General features: G+C 38.2%; 1 protein-coding gene across 4 annotated transcripts in view; it reads left to right on the forward strand.

Annotated features, from left to right (window-relative positions):
• ZFHX4 (zinc finger homeobox 4) overlaps positions 1-20924 on the forward strand; it is a 149519-nt gene that overhangs the window by 26610 nt on the left and 101985 nt on the right. For 3 of the 4 annotated variants that reach the window (XM_064706247.1, XM_064706249.1, XM_064706248.1), the window contains exon 3: positions 542-1044. In XM_064706247.1, the coding sequence (XP_064562317.1) occupies positions 542-1044 (503 nt within the window). The remainder of the gene's footprint in view (positions 1-541; positions 1045-20924) is intronic. The other variant, XM_064706250.1, reaches the window with a different exon arrangement.

A 20924-nucleotide genomic window follows, 5' to 3' on the forward strand; every position in this document is an offset into this window, starting at 1 on the left:
CAAAGTTTGTTAATTTGTAACGTTTCCTTTTGATGTACCTAAATTGTACCCATGTTGTTCACTGGGTATATTTTAAAATTAGAAATGCTGAGATTTGGTACCAAAAGTATCTAAGTTAGTCTAGTTACTTTTAACCTAAATAATATATTGTAGCTATACACATATATATATATTGACCTACCTCTAGCATCATTTAAAGGATATAACAAAACTACAATTAGTGCTGTGTAAGTTAATCTTGCCTTTTAAGTTACAAAAGCATTGCTGTTTTGTTATTTTATTGATCAACTTTCATGCCTTTGAAAATACAAATTCCAGAATGACATCATGCCCAGTAGGAGTAATTAAAGCTATCTGATGAGGGAATTTAGAAGCTGAAAGGGATGATTGTAATTGATCCTGATTCAATCCTATTACAGCTTTTTATAGTTTAAGCTCTAGAGAAAGCAAACTCCTTGTCAAGGCTTTATTTTACGGATTCCTTTGTGTGTGCTATGCTTGCTGGTCTCTACTTTCCCTTTTAATTTTTTTTCTCCTGTAGTAAATAATGAGCTGCCGCCTGAAATCCGGCTTGCCAGTGGTCAGCTAATGGGTGATGACCTGTCCCTCCTTACTGCAGGAGAGCTGTCACCTTATATCAGTGACCCAGCGCTGAAGCTTTTCCAGTGTGCTGTTTGCAACAAATTCACCTCTGACAGCCTGGAGGCCCTAAGTGTGCATGTGAGCAGTGAGCGCTCACTCCCCGAAGAGGAGTGGAGGGCTGTAATTGGAGACATCTACCAGTGCAAGCTCTGTAACTACAACACTCAGCTCAAAGCGAACTTCCAGCTCCACTGCAAGACTGACAAACATATGCAGAAATACCAACTGGTGGCTCACATTAAGGAAGGCGGCAAAACTAATGAGTGGAGGCTGAAGTGTATTGCCATTGGCAACCCGGTTCACCTGAAATGTAACGCCTGTGACTATTACACAAACAGCGTGGATAAATTGCGCTTACATACTACCAATCACAGGCACGAGGCAGCCCTGAAACTCTACAAGGTAAGTCTGGGACAGCAACTCCAGCCGGCACCAAGTAGGCTGGGGAATTAACCCGTTCAGGACTCATCAGTCAGGACTTTGATGAATTAGTAGAGTAAATGTTTATTGAACATGCATATGGTCAAACAAAAACTGCAGGTTGGTCAGGGAGGAGTGCTGCAGATGAGTCCTGTTTAGTCACCTGGGGGTCATTTAGAAGGCACTTCCTGTAAACACAGGGTCCATAAGTCATTTTTTTAAAAAGTTCTCTTATAATAATTGGTGTTTTATATCTCTCATAACCCTTTCAGACTTTGTCCATTACATTTTGGTCAAAAGCTTAACAGATATTATGGAAAATGATGTTTTTCCCATACCGTGCATAGGGAAAGGAGATCACTTTATGGCATATGTATCTGTTTGCAGCCATAATGTATCACAGCCAAGTTATTTTACATTGGTATTTTCAGTAAGCACATGCAATATGCCACATTATTGCAAAGGATATTTAAAAGTAAGCACTGTAATCCTTTTGTCTGCCCTTCTTTTCCAAACCAGTAATGATTTTTCACAAACATGAAAGGGTGTGGTGTAGATAAATATGTTAGTAGAATGGCAGCTATATTTTTATCTTTACTGGAAAAAACTATGTGGATATAATGAATATGTGGGAGTGATGAATACCATTTATTACACAACTTGTCATGACTTTTTCCAAACCCTAATTATGGGGTAACTTATTTTCTGCAGTGTGTTTACTGGATTGGCTTGATTGTCTTGGTTCATGTACAAAATATAACACATTCATTTCCAAGATGAATAACTTTGTAACTTATTAAAAACTTCTTTTGTCTAGGGGATATAAAAATTCAGGAAATATTGCAAACCATTAGTCACTGTAACAAGCTCTAAATATGATTAGAAAATCCATTTTGCAAGTGTTATCTATTGATTTATACTAGAAATCTGTGATAACTAAACTATCAGGAGTCATCTGCTGATTACAGCAACTGTGCTGGTTTTCTAATCATGTTGAAGACCTGTACATATAGAACAAATGTGAAAAAGTCTCAGCAGACCTCTACTTGAAGGAAGAAATAACATTTTTCTGGTGTTCAGCCGTGTTCAAATGGTTGGTCTGAGCTAATGCATGCTGCACAGGCAGTAACATAGATTTTCATTTTATAACCTGATAGTTGTAACTTTGGAGCATCTGCTGTGAGCAAAAATGGCAGTAACACAAGTTTTGGTCCCACAGTGCTGGCTGCTCTGCTAATTTAATATATTTTATTAAAATTGCATTTTTCCTTAATTCTAGAGAGTGTTATTTTTTGCTGGTTTTTTTAAGGTCTAAAATCCTGTTACGAAAAGTACCAAAAGAGCTGAGAGTCTAGTGGCATAGCCTGCCTCTATAGCAAAACTCCCTTTAGAGGTTCCTGCTCCCTGTCATCTGTGAAGCCATTCCTTCAATCCTCCATTTGCATTATGCAGCCACACTCTAAATCAGGGTTTGTAAAAACAATGCTACTGCAAATGGTGCCACAGACAGTAACGATGGAGTAGGAGAAGGGAAGGCAGAAGGCTTTTCTCAGATGGCTTTACTGCCAAAGCTTCTGAAATTGAAATTTCAATTGAAATTGTTGAAAACAAGATGCCAGCTGCTTATTTAAAAAAAAAAAAAACAAAAAAAAACTATAGTCACAAGGTACTCAAACTATCTACTCAAAACAGTAGTTTCTCTTCAGTCCCTCAACCTGATCCCTAGAGAAACCTTCATCAAATATGTTTGGGTTTCCAGCCTGTCCTACAAAATATTTGATGTGGGATGCTATGGGAGAGAGTATTAGCTTTTGGCCCTCTTCACTGAAAATGTCCTGCTGCTGGATCGGCTTCCTTGCCAGATCCTGGTTCGTTAGATGGAACAGCTCAGTAGCATCTTTGTAGCAGCTATCATACACAGCAAGGGACCGTCAGTGGCCTTTGGAGCTCAGTCGTTGAATCACTTAAGGACATCCCAGTGGAAATGGAATCCATAAACTCCCTCTAGGCAGATACCCTCCAGGCTTCATGGCCTGAGTAGGACAATTGAAACTGGCTGTTAACCATATGGTTCCAGCTCTCCTGATGCATGTATTTTTATTATCTAGGCTCACTAGCCTAGAATTGCTAGTGAGTGTCTCAGCTTTTTAAAAAGTTTCTGTCCCTCATGACTTCCTAGAGAATCTTGGAAATTTGAACCCCACTAGGTTTAATGACTCTCAGAAAGCAGATAACATATACACACATATACACTATTTTCATATTATTTCATTTTAAGGTTAATTTGAAGGAGAGCAATACCACATCCAAAATATCAGTTGGAGTATTAGTGGGGTTTTTTTAAGATTTGGGGTTGGCATGAAGTGCTACAATGTGTCCCAAATGACCAAGATGTTCTAGATATGTGTGCTCTATAATAGAATGTAATACCTCTGCAGACCACCCAGAAAATGCTGCTCTTAATTGTAAGTGTACATTCAGGCCTCAAGATGTAAATAAATGCAGTTTTGAAAATCTGCTAAGTTATTTGCTAGCAGACTTGATAGTTTTGTCAGGTGTTGGTGAAGCTGTTGATACCAAGAGAGTTGTAAACTTTTTTTCTCTTGATACATCAGATAAACTTTTAGAGCACCTAAGGAAAAAAAGAACATTAATTTGTATGAATAATAGATATATGCCTTGGGAGCAATATCGAATATTCATGAATTGTGTTTATATTCAAGCAGCTCCTCTTTTTTAAAATTAAGGTGCTGTGAATATGGTTTGGCAATAAAAAGTTTAATACTAAAACCATCTGAAAGCACAGAAGAATCTGTGGCTTTGTTCCTTTGCTTTGTCAAGCACCTCAAAGTTTTCCTTCAGTCATTTATATTTGTTTAAATGTTATTGTTTTGTGAATTTTCTTCTTATAAATGTTGCCGTAATAGCTTGGTTTTTCTCTCTGTGCTTAACTATTGATGGAATAAAAGGATGTCTTTTCATTGCTGTAGCTTTTAAAGCAGCCATGAACATCAGAGCTTCTCTTCTGAAGCTGTATAATTTTAGGCAGTACGGAAATGTCACTTTTAGAGTTAGATTCTAAATGTGGCAAAGTGGAACCTTTAGCTGTTTTCTAAGTTATTTAAAGAAGAAATGGCCTGGTTGCTCCTTACAGAAGTGCAGTATTCAAATGGTGTTGGTAATGTGGCTGCTAAGAACCAGAACAAAGACAGCTTTACCCTAAATGAACTCAGCTTGGCCTAAATGAATTTCCCAAAGACTTACTTTTGGAATTGTGGAGCTTGATATTAGCAAATTAAACCACAGAAGAGTTGCAAGTTCTTGGCAGCATCCATCAAGAAGCATTCAGTGACTCCACAAGTAAACAGAGAAAGCTTCTATAGCAACAGAGTGCATTTCCATTCTGCAGGAAGAAGCATTCAGCTTCTGCAGATTTGGGAAGCTGAGGCAGGACGGTAACCTGTCTCTGTGGATGTAAAATGCATATAGCTGGAACTGCTCTTAAGGCAGCCATTTTGTAGCTTAGTCAAATAGCTTTCAGGGAACTCCATATATCATGTCCTGTGCTCATAAAATAGTTTCCAAATACTTTTATTAATAAATAAATAAGTACAAGACAGCCTTTTTTAAAGTTAACTGGAATGTCTGAAAGTAAAATTTACTTAACCAAGTAACTGAATGACATGATCAATTTCTAATCACAAATTAATATTTGAAGCCAGTTTATAAAAAATATTATTTGATTTGCTGATAATATCTTCAATAATAATTGCTTTTGAACTGTGCATTTACTGCAGTTTACATTGTGTATGCAACTGTTTAGAAGCTCAGGGAAAGAGAGAGGCAGCAGTTAGCAGACTGTACGAGAACTACCTTGGTCTTCCTTTTATTGACAAAATATTGATCCACAACACTATTTATGCTATGATTTTTAAGTTTTGGCATATCTCTTTACCTCATGTGTTCTCAAGCAGCAAAGATATCACCCAAAAGGAGTGACCTGATTTCAGTTTAAGAAGGTTAAAGGTTAAAGGTTAGCTCAAAAGCATCATCTGCCTAGCTGCTTAACTTTAAACTGATCAATTTAATGAAAATCTGTTTTGCAGATGGTGTTGTAATGTCTTTGGCAGGATTTAGGCAGCTTTAACATTAGACGTATGCTAGTAAAAATTATTCCTTTATTTGACCAGAACAACACCTTTTCTTTTATGTTTTAAGGTAAAAGGCATGTGGGATATGGTATTTTGGCAAAGGACCCAGAAGCAGAAAGTGTTGATGGTCTTTCCATATGGGCTGAAAACCAGAATACCCTTATGTCTATTGCTAACGATGACTGAAGAAACAAACAAAGCTGTGTTCATTTTTTTACCATAATGTTTTACTTTGAACCCATAAAAAAGCAATTCAGTCAGACCTGTCCTTGGAAAAGGCTTGTCTTCTCTGCCTAGGGTGGAATGCAACAGCATTAACTTTTTTAATCTGGCAGAGCACACCGATTGTCTCTTTCAGGCCTTGTGTTTGTACGTCAGAAGTATTCTTTCCCTTGCTCACAAACCACACAGTAATTGTGTTACTTAGCTGTAGATACTATAAATAAGAAGGCAAATCAGTCAATCCAAATGGTAAGTTTTATCTGATGGAGGTTGTCTGAATAAACAAAGAATTAGATCCTTGGGAGTGTAAAGCAGAGCTTTGTGTTTATGTCTTCTGAGAATCAAGCCCTCACAGTTTTTGCCAAGATAATTAAGTTTCAGCACAACCATGTCTTTCTATTTTCAGATGTATGCAATTCAATAGGAATTTCTTGGGCTGCTAATGCAATGCTATTATATGTTAGCTTTGTAATTAGCTAGGACTCTATCCCTTTGCTGAAATGCATTGTAATATTACGCACACAAGCATAGTCTGCATGTAAGCAGTTGTGAAAGTGGTGCCCTTTGTTTCATATTGACCTTCCAACTTATTTAAAAGAGAATTTACAATGAGCCTTTGTTTTGTCCGCAAGTGATCATAAACAGCTTTCTAAAGAGTCCAATAAAATGAGAGAATCACAAATGTATAACATCACATATTGAAAGGATGGAAGAACAAATGGGGCTTTTGCTGTATTTTATGGGATGGATTTATAATCTGTTCTTGGGTCACTTAGGGCCAAGAATTTTCATGGTCAGCTGCTTGGCCCTGCTAGCTAGCATCCTCTGCAGGAAAGGCAAATACCGTGCAGCACCTGCTCTTCAGCTGGGGCTCTGCATTGCTCTTTAAAGCGAGGTGTCCACTCCTCTGCTGGTTCAAAGTCACAAGATTAATCAGACCAGCTTTTTTTTCTGCATCTGTCATCAGCGAAGCAGAATAGTCTGTCTGGATTCCATAATGCTGTTTGCATATTTGGATTTTCAATCAGCCAGGAGTATTGAATGCTTTGCTCATTTTTATCACGTGCAGGAGGCACAAGTGGGATTTAGTCCTTAGGTAACTTTTAGTGTAACAGTTCCCCAAGGAACACTGCTTGGTTTTTTCTCATTATCCTTGTTCTGGATGAAAGCTTGGTTGTTAGGAATTAACAACTGAGGGGGATGTGAAGTATATGCACATGGGGACAAATGGACTAACAGCCCAAATCACTTTGTTTGCTTTACTCTGTTTGGCATGAAATGTTGGTACTTGATCAGCTTGGAATTAACAGAAAGTGACATTCTTTTCATTTCAATTGTCCTGCACTAACTTTTTAATATAAAATAAAATATCCTACAAATATGCCAATCCAATTATTTTACTGTCATTGTCCCAATATGATGGTAAAAGAGGTCAGGAGATTGTGCAGCATTGATTTGCATAAAAATCATTGAGGAAAGGAAATTGGAATATGTCTGCACACCTGAGGAGCTAAACCAAGCTTTGCTTGATGTTATTCTTTTTGGTTGCTTAGAATAAAACTGTTTTCAGTGATAAACAAAAGTTATTCTAATTTGTTCCTCAACACAAGCCTCATAAAGAGGATAGAAGGTATTTCAATTTTTAAAGTCCTTTGAGATTTGTGTTCACTTATGGTTTTAAATGTTTTATGAAATTTAATTTCCACTGCAAGTTTCAGTTACTGTAATTCTGATTATGCTGTTTGCTTACATGTATAAAGAGAAACCAGTGTTCAAAGAACACACTGTCTAGTCACAGCTATACATACATTGTGTAGTCATAGCTACAAATAATGTGCATGCCTACTATACTATAGACAAGAATATTTATTAAAAAATCCAAAAACCCCGCAGCTAACAAAAAAAAAATCGTTGGCTGGTAAAATAGCAATTTCAAAACTACCCTTCTTATGATAAAATTAAAATAAAACAGTAGAGAAAACATTTTCACATTATATTTTATGTACATTTGATTTGACATTCAGATGTCTGGCTGTCTCTTACATAATGGTCCTTGTTAAAATATGCCATATTTTATATTCAGCTTATGGTATACTGCTGGAACAGGGAGATGTTCTCAAATCATAGTTTAAAGAATCTTCTTGTTCTTCCATTGAAATGCTGTCCAGAATCCTAGTCTGTGTGCTGTCCTGGGCAAGGGTATGTGGGGCTGCTCTTGGAAAGGAGGCTGTACCAGGCTGCTTGCAGTGTGCAGCCTGCCCAGTGGAGCCCGAGTGAGTAGGTCCTCTTGGAGAGCAGGAAAAGTGAGCAAGGAGAGCCAAAGCAGCAGAAAGAGCATCAGGCTCATTTATTCAATATGCTCAACACACAAAATGGCTGTATGACAGCTATTTTTTTGTGCCTGGAGTTCTTTCATTCTGACATTAAGAGAAATATGTAATTATTTCTGACTGAGATTCAAAGCAGAGATGCAGTGTATAGTGTGTGTAAGAGTATTATGTCAATGTGAGTGCATATGTATGTGTGCATTAATAGATTGCAGCTATGGATTTAGCAGCCACTCCCTCCCAGCCTTGCAACATAGATTTGCTTGTTACCCATAGGAGGTTTTAGCTGATATTATGCAACTCACTACAGGTGTCTTTTCTAAAATTGTAATTAGTTTGCCAGACTCTCCCAGGTGAGATTTTTCTCTACGCTCTCTTCCACATATTTAAAAACGAGCAGTAAAAAAAGTAGAAAGACTAGCACATGACAGGAAAGTTATATTTTGACATGGATACATGTAATTTAGCTTTGCTATTGCTTTTGCTAAGTAATTTAGAAGAAACTTTCCCTTGGCCTATGCATTTGTTGGGCCATTGACCAAAATACCAGAATTGTGATTTTATAGGAGAATTAATGGGGCTAAAATCTTACGGGCCTTACATGTACAGGACAGAATTGAGCTTTTTGATACATAGGTTTTGAGACTGTATTGGATCTATATATGTCTATATTACTGGACAGACAAATTAATTTTCTGTATTTTTTCTTTTCTTCCTCCTTTGGGACACTACTGTAGCAGAAAAGGATAAGAAAGGATAGTGAAGATGCTGGTGTGAAATACTGAGAAATGCAATTTCTGTTGGTTTCAGCAAGAATCAGGCACAATGCAGGAGATGTGTTTTCTTGGATAAACTTCCGTGTGTATGTTTGTTGGTAAAATATAATACAGTACAACAGGAAACAGTATTAATTACATTAAATATGAGTAGAGGCTTTATGTTGATAAAACATAAATTACAAGGGGTGGCTTGCAATAATTTTTGAACCTGATGATCTGCCTGCTAGACTGGTGTACTTAATACAGGCAGATAGTGCAGGCTGATGCTTGTGCCACCTCATGCTGATACATAAAAGAAGTGAAGCTTTTCTAAGAACTTCAAGACCTTTGCTTTGTGGACAGCCATGAAGGAGGATGTCATAGAAATTACCCCCTTGGTCTGCAGCAGAACATGCCAGCCCTTCAGTACTGCAGCAGACAGATACACAGCATATTGTGCACCATAGCCTCAGGGGAAACTGTATGTTCTACTCTACCAGTGGGAAGGAAGGCATTAAAATAATCCTTAGCTTTTAAAGGCAGGGGGTATTGAAGAAAACAAAAATTGAGCAAAGGTAGTCTTTGAATGATGAAGTGTGCAGATTCCCATGCCTTGGGCATCCTACTGCAGTAGCAGTTACAATAACAGAAAAAAATGGGTTTGTCATGTGCGAGGGGTATGAGCAATACTCCTTGGTTATATGCATGAATAGGAAACAGACTGCTAATGGGAGCTATGGTTAGTAACATACTAGCCTCATTCCAAGAGTGGATGTTTGACCAGCAGGGTTGCCTAACAAAAAATGTGATTTTTTTTCTATTTAAAATTGTTATCCTACAGTATTAATCAAACCATGCCGCTCACATGATTCACGTGTGTAAAATACATGACTGTATAATTACTGGTTTATTGCTGGATTATGTGCAAGAAACCTAGCATATAAGGGCATTATTCAGTGTTCTACCCAAAGAGACTATTAATTTGTAGTCCCTGCTCTCCCTTGTAAACTCTCTCAAAAATCAAGAACATGCACTACTTCCTTGCACTGCTCCTGGAAAAAGGAACCATAGAGCCACCTTTACCCATAAAGATGGCACAGAATCTGCTGCTCTGGGATAGTTGGTACCCCAATCTTTAACATAAAACTAGATTACTCTTAGAGAAATTTCAGGATGACCCTTTTAAAACAAAGGCCAGCTGTGAAAACTCTTTTTTCCAGGACTTTATTAGGCAATTCCAAGGGTCTACATCTCTTGATTTTAGTTCTTTAGCACATATGGAATTTTTCCATTGGTGTCAAGCTTGTGTTTGGACCTATAGCACTTCTTGGGTGAGAGATGTCAGTTGTCTCCAAACAAATTCGTTAAAAAGAAAGATGTTTTCTATGGAAAATCCTAAGGTGTTGCAAGTGGCTCAAGTATTGTAGTAGCTATAATTGATATTATCCTTATCCTAAATTCAAAACTCTGGGTCCTAATAGTAAAGGAGAAGGAAGGGCACTTCTATTCACAGAATCAAAGATTCAGAGTCTGGTGTTGGAAGGGACTCATAAGGATTATTGAAACAAACTTCCTCTCCTTTCAAGACACCTAAAACTAAACTATATGACTGTCATCCAGATGCTCCTTGAACTCTGACAGGATTGGTGCTGTGACTACTTCCCTGAGAAACCTGTGTCAGTGACCAACCACTCTCTGAGTAAGGAGCCTTTCCCTACTGTCCAAGCTGAACTTCCCCTGACACAGCTTCATAGCATTCAGACAACAATGTTCCTGTTTTCTATGTAAGCTAGACAAAAACTTGCTCTATGAGAAATAGATTGAGAAAAAAAATACTAACATTCTCTGATTGGATAAACACTTTGTGAATGACCAGAAACTTGATATTTTTACAACAAGAACAATGAAAAAAAGTCTAAGGAGCATCTTGGTATTCTTGTTTGTGTGCTAGTGATGAGAGCATGGAAAAAGCTTGCTTTACTACTGAAATGAGACATCTTTAGTATCTAGATGTTACTATTTTGGAAACGCCCTTTGGCATTTGCAGATATGTAAGCAGCTAATGAATGGCTGGAAATTAGGAAGTATAAAGTGGGTGGAAAAAAATGAGTCCAAACTGCAAGTGTTTCTGAAAACCTTATGTCCTTATTTGTTCAGGAGCTTCTGTGACTCAAAATCTTGACCCAGGAGGAAGCTGGAATCCTGAGATATGTGAGGACAGGATCTTCTGAAGTCAGGTCTCAGATGAAAAAGATCACAGGCCACAGAAAATAGTTTAGGACTAATTTTACCAAATTTCTGACCTAGAGTTTGGGCAGATTTGAGCTCTCTGCTGTATTGCTAGTCTCCTGGGTCTAACCCTGTTGCAGATCCATCTCAGTAATAGGTGTTGTATCTAGGCTGTGGATATCCTTTGTCACTTTTTGATTTACTAAGGTAGTCTCATAGGTCACGATGAATTGGATATGCTGTCAATGTGCTCTGTCTCTCTGTTCCTGTCTCCACTGGTGTGTTTTGTAGTGTGTCAGGCTTCAACAATATCTTCACAACACTTGAATTTCTGTGACTTATAGAACTCAATGAATGAAAATCTTTGTAGCTAGTCATTAGGACTGCTTACAGGTATTTTTGAGAAAGAGCAAATCCTTATTCAGACACTCTGTAGTCACTTTGAAAATTTTCTTTGCCTTTTTGTGTTGTCTTTATTTTTCAAAAAAACAAAAATAGGTTTGTGGGATCATCTCTGATCCAATATGTTACATGTAGGGGTTGGATCCAAGAAGTCTTGCTAGGATATTTATTTTCTTTTATTTCATAAGTTTTTCACTGAGAAGCTCAAATTCTGTGGCCTCAGCTACCTCAAAATCATCAAACAGATTATATGGTTTACCCAAAGCTTTTTGGGGCACACAAAATACAAGAGCTATGCTGGTATTGAAGAGTTCTGTGTAAGTAACAATTTTTATGATAAGGAGGATTTGAGCTGGTAATCAAAAAAAAGGAGACTCCAAAATGTCATACTATACAGAGAGCCTGTATCACAATTTACTCAGCTTTTGTGCTCTCCAGATACAAAGGTTTTATGCCTCATGTGTCCACAACAGGAACTAAACAAATGTCTTTCCTTTACTTCTAGTAGTTGTTTGTCCTAATAGATTTAGAAGGTAAGGTCAATACTGTCTGTACTGGGAAACAGAGCATGGCTTTGGGGAAAAAAAATCCCAATGTGTCTCTAACTGAGCACAGGTGATTGAGAGGTTGGCCTGTAGTACATCTGACAGTCTAAATGGTCCTCATAGAATTATAATTAAGCATAACAAGTTCTTCAGATATGTCTGTCTTTCTGTCTGCATATGTTTATTTTTACATGGACTTCATAGTGTCTGTAGTGGGGAAGGATGGATTTGAGTATTGGGAAGAGTTAGAGGTGGAGGCTGAAGTTGGTCACGCTCACAAGAGAGACACTTATCCCACAGTAGTGTTAGGAGGGGAGTTGGGATTGTTGGAGGCTTTCTTGCACAGGGGGTGCAGTGGACAGTAACAAAAGGGCAGGTGTGAGTGGTTATAAAAGTGTGCACTTCCCAGGAGCATAGACAGGATTTAAAACTCTATGTGTCCATACATAGCCTAGGCTGCTTCTGTCATACCCTCTAATGCTGTACGAAGGTCTGTATATGTTAGTGTCTGCTGCAGTCAAAGCTGGATTTCAATTTTTCTTCTAATTTCCTTCTCCCAGTTACTTATAATTTTCTTATACACACTTTTAGGGCTGAAATTATCAGGATTCGGTCTGGGTATAAAGAATATTTCTTTTTTTCTTTGGAGCTCTTTCTGAGTCACTTAATCATGAGCTATCTTTCCAACCTGTCCTAATGAAAAATACTCTATTGCAAATAAAGTTAGTTAAGTACATTTCTTGAAGTGGCTGTCCATAACAGAAGAGAATGTTATTTTAAAAGCAACAACACATTAATAGGCCAAGTATGCAATCATTGTCCTATCACAGCAAATTATACCATTAGTCCACCTTATCTAATCTCTTTGCTACAGACTGCCTAACAACAATTGCTTCTGAGAGCAAAGCAGACCAAAAAAAAAAAAAAAAGAAAAAGATTCCATGGGCAAATGTAGAATAATGTTGCTTATACAGGAAAATGCTTGTTCTTTTCATATGTCTTCTGTACTTTGCAATGAATTAATATCATACAAATTCAAGTATATATTTTTTGCCCCCAAAGTTGCCTTTGGGTGGTCTTATAGGTATACAAACATCAAATCAGTTTATAAAGTGGACTTCTGGCTCAATCACATGCAGTGGGAAGGAGTTCCATAGGTTAATTTAACCTGCATGCAGATTTTTTTTTTGGCTTTTAAAATTTTCTGCCATTAATTTATTAAGTTATATTTGGTTTTATTCATGTGGTAAAAGAATGAAAAAAGATCATGTGTTCTTACTTGCTTTATGATATTTTACATAATTTTTATAACTTCACAATAATCTCTATGATTACTTTATGGTCCTTTTATCATGTCTCTCTTTTATTTACACAAAAAATTTCAATCCATTTGGTCTTGCTTTTAGTGGAAGTTCTTCCACATTTCTGCTAATCCCATCACTGATCTCTGAACTCCTTTTGCCAGTGTTAAATTTTTCTGGAGATACACAGATATTTCAGAACTGAACACGCTGTTCTCAGTGGAACTGTATGATGTTACTGTCCCATGCCTGGTGCATCCAAAAATATAATCTGCTTTAAACAAATCCTATTGCAGTCTGTGCTGGAAATATGTTGCCTTTCATTACATGCTTCTTCCCACGCCCCCCCTTCAAACTGATGCTGAAGTGTCCTGGAGTGGCTACATTTAGCTTAGACACCAGTAAAATGTTTGATTGGTTCAAAGTATTTCTTCTAATACACATTTTCTTGGATTTATCCATCCGTACTGAGTTTCTTCTGTATGCTCAGCTAACCTTAAAAGTATCTGGCATTTCTCACAGTTCTTTGGCTGGTCTTGACTGTCATGAGTTCATTTATGACTTCTGCAGGATCAGTCCTAGTTTGCAGTTAGAAGACACAGAGGTAATTTTTGTTATGTTAAATGCCCTGGTAGTTCATGTAGCTTGTTTTCTGCCTCTGTCATTTTACTTTTTTGCCCCTCTGTTAAGTGCTTACATTACATGGTTAGGCTGCTTCTGCATAGCCAGCTGAGTGGAAAAAAACTCCAGCTCTGAATTAACCCATGGAGAAATTAAAGTCCCCCTAATATTGGGAGAGTGAGAGAAAGAAGCATCTCCTTGTGCCCATGTCACATTGCCTGTCTGTTCACATTGCCTGCCTCTCAGTGCTTTCCCACAGGTATTGCTGTACCTAGTGTCTTGAGGTGCAAATGTCTGTACGCACTTAACTATTTGCTGACCTTGAAGGACACAAATAGCTAATTAACCATCTATCTGCAAATATTTACCCCAGATATTTATTTATTGATGCAAAATAGAAGATGCTGTTGCTGCATATAGACTTCAGGGCTGAGGCATAGCTGCAATTGACTCTTTGTAGTGTCCTCTTTTCATACTGTTTGATGCTAACTTTAATGTATTATTGATTGTTATTAAGGTATACCATGAAATACAGATGGGGTGTCTGTTGTGGTTGAACTCATACTGTGGGAGCTATGTTGACTTTTAGATTGTTCTGGCCTTCATGCTGCTTGACATTAAAACCTTTCCCATTAGGGCTTAGAAGAAAAAGAAATATATAGTAACTATGTTACCCCGTATGTAGTGTGAAGTAATCTGAAAATATGATGCCAAATTCCCTCCCCACCAAGTCAGCACAACATTTGAAATGAAATACTAATTTCAGAGCAAGCCAGGAAGTTCAAATTCCCTGTGTGACTGTATATAAACACTAGTTCAGGACAGCCAATACCTGAATTTAAATTAGCTGTGCTACCTGCCAGTAGAAAGTGCTAAAACTGGAGGGATTAGGGGTCTGATTTTCTAGAATACTGAGTCCTAGTGGCTCCTCCTGGCAGCATCTGTTTAGCATCCCAGGTTCCGAGGTCATGCTCATGAGTGACTGGCACCTCTGTGCTGACTGCCAGCCTCCATCCTTGCACAGCCTTCTTGTCTGGATGTATTGGCTAGTTTGAAATACACAAAAATTGCATCAGAGGATCAATTACTGCTGAAATGTCACTACTGAACCCTGTAATAGTGCTAATTAGTTAAAGCAAAGAGGCACTTATCTTGGCAGCAGATCACTGAATACTTTTTTCACAAAATTAGGTTTGTAATGCTTTACATTCTTCCCCCTCCCTTTTTTTGGAGAGGTTTAAGTATATAAGCGTTGAGAGCTTTTTCCTTTTTTTATTTCCTATGCCCCCATAAAAAGAAATACTTAATGTTTCTCACTATGTCCAGCAATTTCCATCTTAGAATAGCTTACTTTTGTTTGGAGCTCCTAGAGAGGCTATTAGTCATTGGAGAAAACATGAAACAAGGAAACGTATGACAAACACACAGTCACAGGACAGCCCTCTCTGATTTTGGCTCAGCTCCCTTTCTGCCGTTAATGGGGCAAAGAAGAAAGTGGAGATCTGATGCAATTTCCCTGCCGTGGGGGAGGGCAGAGTTATTCTGCTTGTGTCAGGGAGTCCCTGGCCGGCAGGGAGCCAGCTGTGTGTGCCCTGTCCTTCGGAGCACACACCTGGCAGGAGATGTGGCAGGAGAAGGGCTGGGAAGGGCAGCAGCAGAGGGGCAGAGTGCCTGTGAGTGTGTCTGTGATGAGAGTGAGATCCCTGCTGCCAGGGAGACGTGGGGAGATCCCGGCAGAGCCGGCTCAGGGGGATGCTGGTGGCTTCAGAAAACTTTTTATCTGCTACAGAAAGGCAGTGGCTGCTGTCACAAGCTGTGGGATCTGACTGCAGTCCTGTGTTTTGATCCCTTGCTCAGGTGGGTTTCATTTTTCTTGTGCTCACCTTGCAGGGAGCCTTCCTGGGCTGTGTCGGTGTGTTCTGGGCTTAATGAATTACCAGAGTTCTTTCCCAGCACCGGTTGTCCTTTTTCAGAGCTAAAACATGCACAAGGCTGTCATTCACACATCCCATCCCCCAACTTTTCACCCAGCATTTAGTTTTTGGTGAGGATTATTTCCTCACTATGCCACAAAGATAAGATTCTCAGCTGCCAGTGGCATGAGCAGTCTGTGAAATTTCTTTAGTATGAGGTAGGTTGTATTGTTAAGCAAAAGTCTAAATATTTGCTAAAATTCTGGAAAAATACAAGGGCTTTGCTAGTTTTTATGCTCTGCAGAATTTATTTGAAGCTTTTAAAATGTTGTTTGTTTCCTATTAAAATGGTGATGAGAGGAAAGAGACAGGAAGAATGTAGGCTAAATCCATCTTGTTGCAGTATTGATGATCTCAGTAGTATTACTCCAAGGATGGAGAAGTTTTCCAAAATGAGTGTTTCTTAACTCTGTCAATTGACTGGGACATGGCTCTCCTGTGGTTTGACTACTGTGGTTTGTCACTACTGTGAGAAATTATCCAGTTCAAAAAGTCCTGTTATTTCAGTAATTTCTTGCTGAAATTGATGGTTACTGTTTCTGTTTTTCTCCCAAAGTTTATTTCTAGGGCTTTCCCATTTGTTTCTGGTGCTCTAGATAAAAGGCTAGTCACAAAAGGAGAGTCAGAGAGACTGCTCTGCAATGAGGATGTGTAAAGGAGGAGAGGATGTGAATTTGGGACTGTTTTCCCCCTCATGGAAGCAGCTTGCATGTTTGATACAGAGTGTGAGTTGATACAATGAAATCCACTTCCCTAAATATCTTTTACATATCAAACCAGGTTACTGGGTATTGATAACCACAACATACTTTGTGGGTGAGCACACACATTAGGACACCTCATTTATAGCCCATTTTTCCTCCTAAATTATTCCACATTTGTGAACATTTTTTAAGCAGCTGCTATTTAAAACCAGAAAGCCTCCACCCTAAAAGGCCCCAACCTGTCAGAAACATTTCCTCTCTTGCCTGAAGCTTGGAATTTCACTCCAAAATGCCAGCTCCCTCAGGAGTGTGCATAGTGTCATCCTTGCCTTGTGGTTTACTCTTTGCAGCCTCAGTTGCACACACAGACATTTTTTACCACCTCACCACATTTTTCTTCCTTCTCCACCAACATCTCTACGTGTCTGTTTTTCACAGTGCTGTTTGCACCTAGATTTCTGCAGCACTTAGCCCAGTTTCACTATTACCAGGCCCTGGACCCCTTTATATTTTTCTCCTTTTCTGCCAATTACTTTATTTTCCACTTTTTCTTGTGGATGAATGTGAGTGTTTATGTATATTGTCATGTGCATTATTATGAGCATTTCTATTTATCTGGGATGATTGGGATAACATTTTTTTTGTCTTGAACTTGAGTTGGCTGTGTTGTCTCAAGTAATAAAGAGAGAAAAAAGGTGTGCTGAATATCCCACGGGAAGCTACCATGCATTTTGAACCTTCTGCATATTTTGCATTAGGAAAAATATGCTAGAAATTTGTAGGGTGCTCTCTAACTCTATCAATGCTCTTTTTTTCATATGGCTGCATGTACTGAGCCAAGCCCAAGTAATATTAAGGGGGGAAAATGCTGCTGTAACTTTGTGACTAATATATTTTAGAAACGTCTTACATTTTTCCTGTAATAGCTTTTCCATACATAGTAGCATTTCAGTTTGAAGGTTTTTTTTGAGACTTCTCAAAGCCTATCAGAGCTAAAAACAAGTGCCAGCATTCTGTTGAAAAGCTGGAAACTTCCCACCTCCAATGCTATGAAGCTCCTTTTTCAGACTCCAAGATCATAAGATTAACACGTTATTGGTAAAAGGCCCATCCTGGGTGTTGCCCCAATGCAGTCTGAAAGGAAATTTTTTGTTTGAAAGCAAGGAAAAAGTCTTGATGGTGGTTTGCAGCAAAACCAAACTAATGACAACTGATTTAAGCTAACTGGGCTGGGAGCATTAATAATAATTACTCTTAGAGACAATTTTAGGTCTTGTTTCAAGCATGGAGATTTTGTTGACAGTGTCATCTAGGACTCAGTTGAGAATTCTCTGAAGACCATGCTCCTCTACCTTTCACACGACAGGTGTAGAAATGTGCCTTGAGCAGGGCCTTGAGAGTGCCCTTTGTGAAGAATTCTGGACCTGTGCTGGGTTCATATTGACAATATAAAATTTTCCATGGGGCATCAATAAGACTGGGATAAAACACATGACATATAATAGTTCCAGACCATGGTCTTTCATTCTTTTTTAGGTATAACCACTGGGGCCACATAGGAATAATTATCTGGCTGTGTAAAGGGGTCAAACCAGGGTTTTGATATTCACAGTACATATCCTGATGGGAGTGTGTTGTTTAGGTAGGGTTAAATTTTGTCCCAACTCCAGCAAATGGTAAATTTTCCGTTGAACTTGGTGGAACTAAGATTTCACACATGACACTTAAATCTGTGCTATATAAAGCTTTGTATAAATACATCTGTATATAATATATATCACAAGCATGTACAAATGTGTTCCTGTATATTTTAGCCAATTACATAAACTGTGTTTAAACTGTCTACTATGCAGATGCCTAGAATGAACAAACTAAAAAATCTGGATAGAGGTAAAATACTCAGAGAATGTAATGGGAACGCGTTTTTCACAATTGTGATTTTGAGAGGTTTTGTTCCCTTTATTAGTTGCCTTTCTCTACTATAAAATCACGTGGGATCTTTTTTCTAGTTGCATCAATTTTCAGCTACAAATGTTTTACATTATAAAACTGTGTAAAACAGACTAAAAATTGTGAAGTGCAAGAACAGATAATCTGGAGCCTTAAGTGCTTTGGGCAAACTTCTCTTGCCAGCTTTTAGAGATACAGAGGGAGACTGTGTTTGAAACCCCTCATCAGAGCAAAATGAACGTTTTAGTGTTCTTGGACATAATATCAGGCTAACACGCTCCCTGACTGACATCCCCTACATACTGTATAATTGCCAGCCTGCTTCTCCAAGTGCCTTGAAGATTACATTTTTTTAATGTACCAATATTAATAACCAGATGTGATCTTCTTCCTGCCCAGGGGTCAAGCTAGCTGGCCAGGTCAGGCTGTTTGTCTGTGTGCACAGACTGTGAAGTCTATTCAGAATGACAGGTATGGGGGGGGAGGCGGGTAGGGTGTTAACCTCAAGACCACCAAAAGGGAGTTCTCCCTGCTGGGAACAAAGACCAGCAGGAGCTTCAGCCTTTTTCAGTACTCCTGGGATTTTAACCAAGTGAACAAAAGATGATGCACAGCTGAAGAAATGCTCTTCACAGCTGATACATAATTTAAGATGTTCAGTTACAAACAACCGGATATGTATTTGTGATTTCATTTGAGCACAGTCCAATTATCTGCAGTCAGTTAATATTTTTGTATGAGTAGTTTCTGTGTGCTGCTTTATGTGCTCAGAAGATGCTCAATTGCCAGAGTTTGAAAACACGCTAGCCTTGAAAATAGCCCTGGTGCTTAAAGAAATAGCATTAAAACACCAGCAGTTGCTATGGGGTGTTTTGTACCTTCTAGTTAATCTTTGCCAGTCTATGTATAGATTATTTTATAATATGATATAGTTTCATTAAACATGTATTATAAAAACATTTACTCTTCACTCTCTCTTTTTGTTAGGTAAAAAAAAAATCAAAAGAAGAAGCTATTTGTTTCCTAATTGATTTTCTACGTTAGTTGTTCATTGAATAGATAAGTAGTGCCTGTGATATTTGATTACAGAGCAAGGCACCCATTTAACCTTCCGTTCTTTCCTGGCCAGGATTTCAAATACAATACAACGTACCTCCCTTAGGCTCAGTAGGATTAGACTGCTAGCAGTAATCCCTGATGCTATGAAATAGACCTGATAGAACTTCAACTCACTTGTTTAGGATTATGCTCATGAATTTCAGTCATCTAGTTGTATTAACCCTTTGGGAACTTGTGTGATTTATGCCGCTATAAATAATAGAATATTACAACAAACAATGGTAGATTCATATCAAAACTTATCTATGTGTTTTAAAGAATTCACTTTTGCATGGTGATCAAAATGTAAAATTCACATTGAAATTAATTTAACTCCTATAGCATAAATCCCCAGAGTTTGTTTTAATTCTAATGTTCAGGTGCCATTTGCAGTTCAAGTGTCCTTAAACAGGTTGGTCTCAATTTGTGCATTGCTTTTTAAAAATTGTTTGAATAAATTTTAGTTCTCAAAGTTGCATTGAAAGGGCAGACAAGTGATATCTGCTAACTACAGAGCATCAGTGCAGAATCTCCCAGTATAATGCCTTGAATGCAAGCATGGTCCTGTGGTAAAGAGGAGGAGTAGTGATACTTGAGCTATCATTTCCATTGCTCCTTTTTTTTATTATAGCAACAATGGGCAATACTGACTTATGATGACTTATGCCCTGAGCTAAAAAACAGAGTAAGAGTGCCTGACCATTTCTGATGGACCATTGGACTACTCTTTTGAACTGATGACTTCTGTATAAATGCTGATTTTTAATCTGGTCAAATCACAACAGGGAATAACTCTGTGCTAGCAATAAGAAGGAACAGATCTTTCTCTTATTTTCAGGATCCTAAAACCCACCAATGAAATAAATATTGTTTCCTGTTACCAGTCTCTTAAACTGTTGACCCTTTAGTTCAAAGGCTCATTAAATATTTATGTGCACAACTAATTGTACTGATTATTGAAATGAATATATGTATATGTTTTAGAATATTTGATGTCAATTACAGTGAAAAATTGTGGAGAGTTTGACTTGGGAACTCTAACCTTCTCTCTTAGCAGAAGATAGAGTCAAATTAGGACTGACTGAATATGCACATTAAGGCGTCAATTGGTGAAATACTGCCACTTCAATACACCTGCACATGGAATTGCTGTATTTAAAGGCAAGATGACAGGCAGAATCAGAGCTACTAGCTGCACTTGATGACAGAGGCATCAGGGCAGTTCTTTATCCTTTAGACACTATTAAAGCATGCCTGTTATTGTAGATCTGCTGGATACTCTTGATACATCTGATGATAAAGTGGTATTGATGAATAGCTGAAGGCCATGAGAGCAATAAATGAAGTTACTCTCGAGTGATTCCATTCTTTTTTTGCAGGAGGACTCAGGAGTGGGGGTAGTTGGGGGTGGTTGTTCATCAGCCCAGTGGTTCACTCATGTGCTCCCACGTGGAGTATTGTTCAGTTCTAGTTGGTCACCCTTCCTGATTAACATATGCCCAAGGCCATTACAGGAGAATCATCTCTGTGTGAGGTGCAGGTCTTCATGATGCAGATGATTTTCATCTCCACAACAGTATC

This window comes from Zonotrichia leucophrys, chromosome 2 (assembly GCF_028769735.1).
Source record: "Zonotrichia leucophrys gambelii isolate GWCS_2022_RI chromosome 2, RI_Zleu_2.0, whole genome shotgun sequence".
Classification (NCBI taxonomy): domain Eukaryota; kingdom Metazoa; phylum Chordata; class Aves; order Passeriformes; family Passerellidae; genus Zonotrichia; species Zonotrichia leucophrys.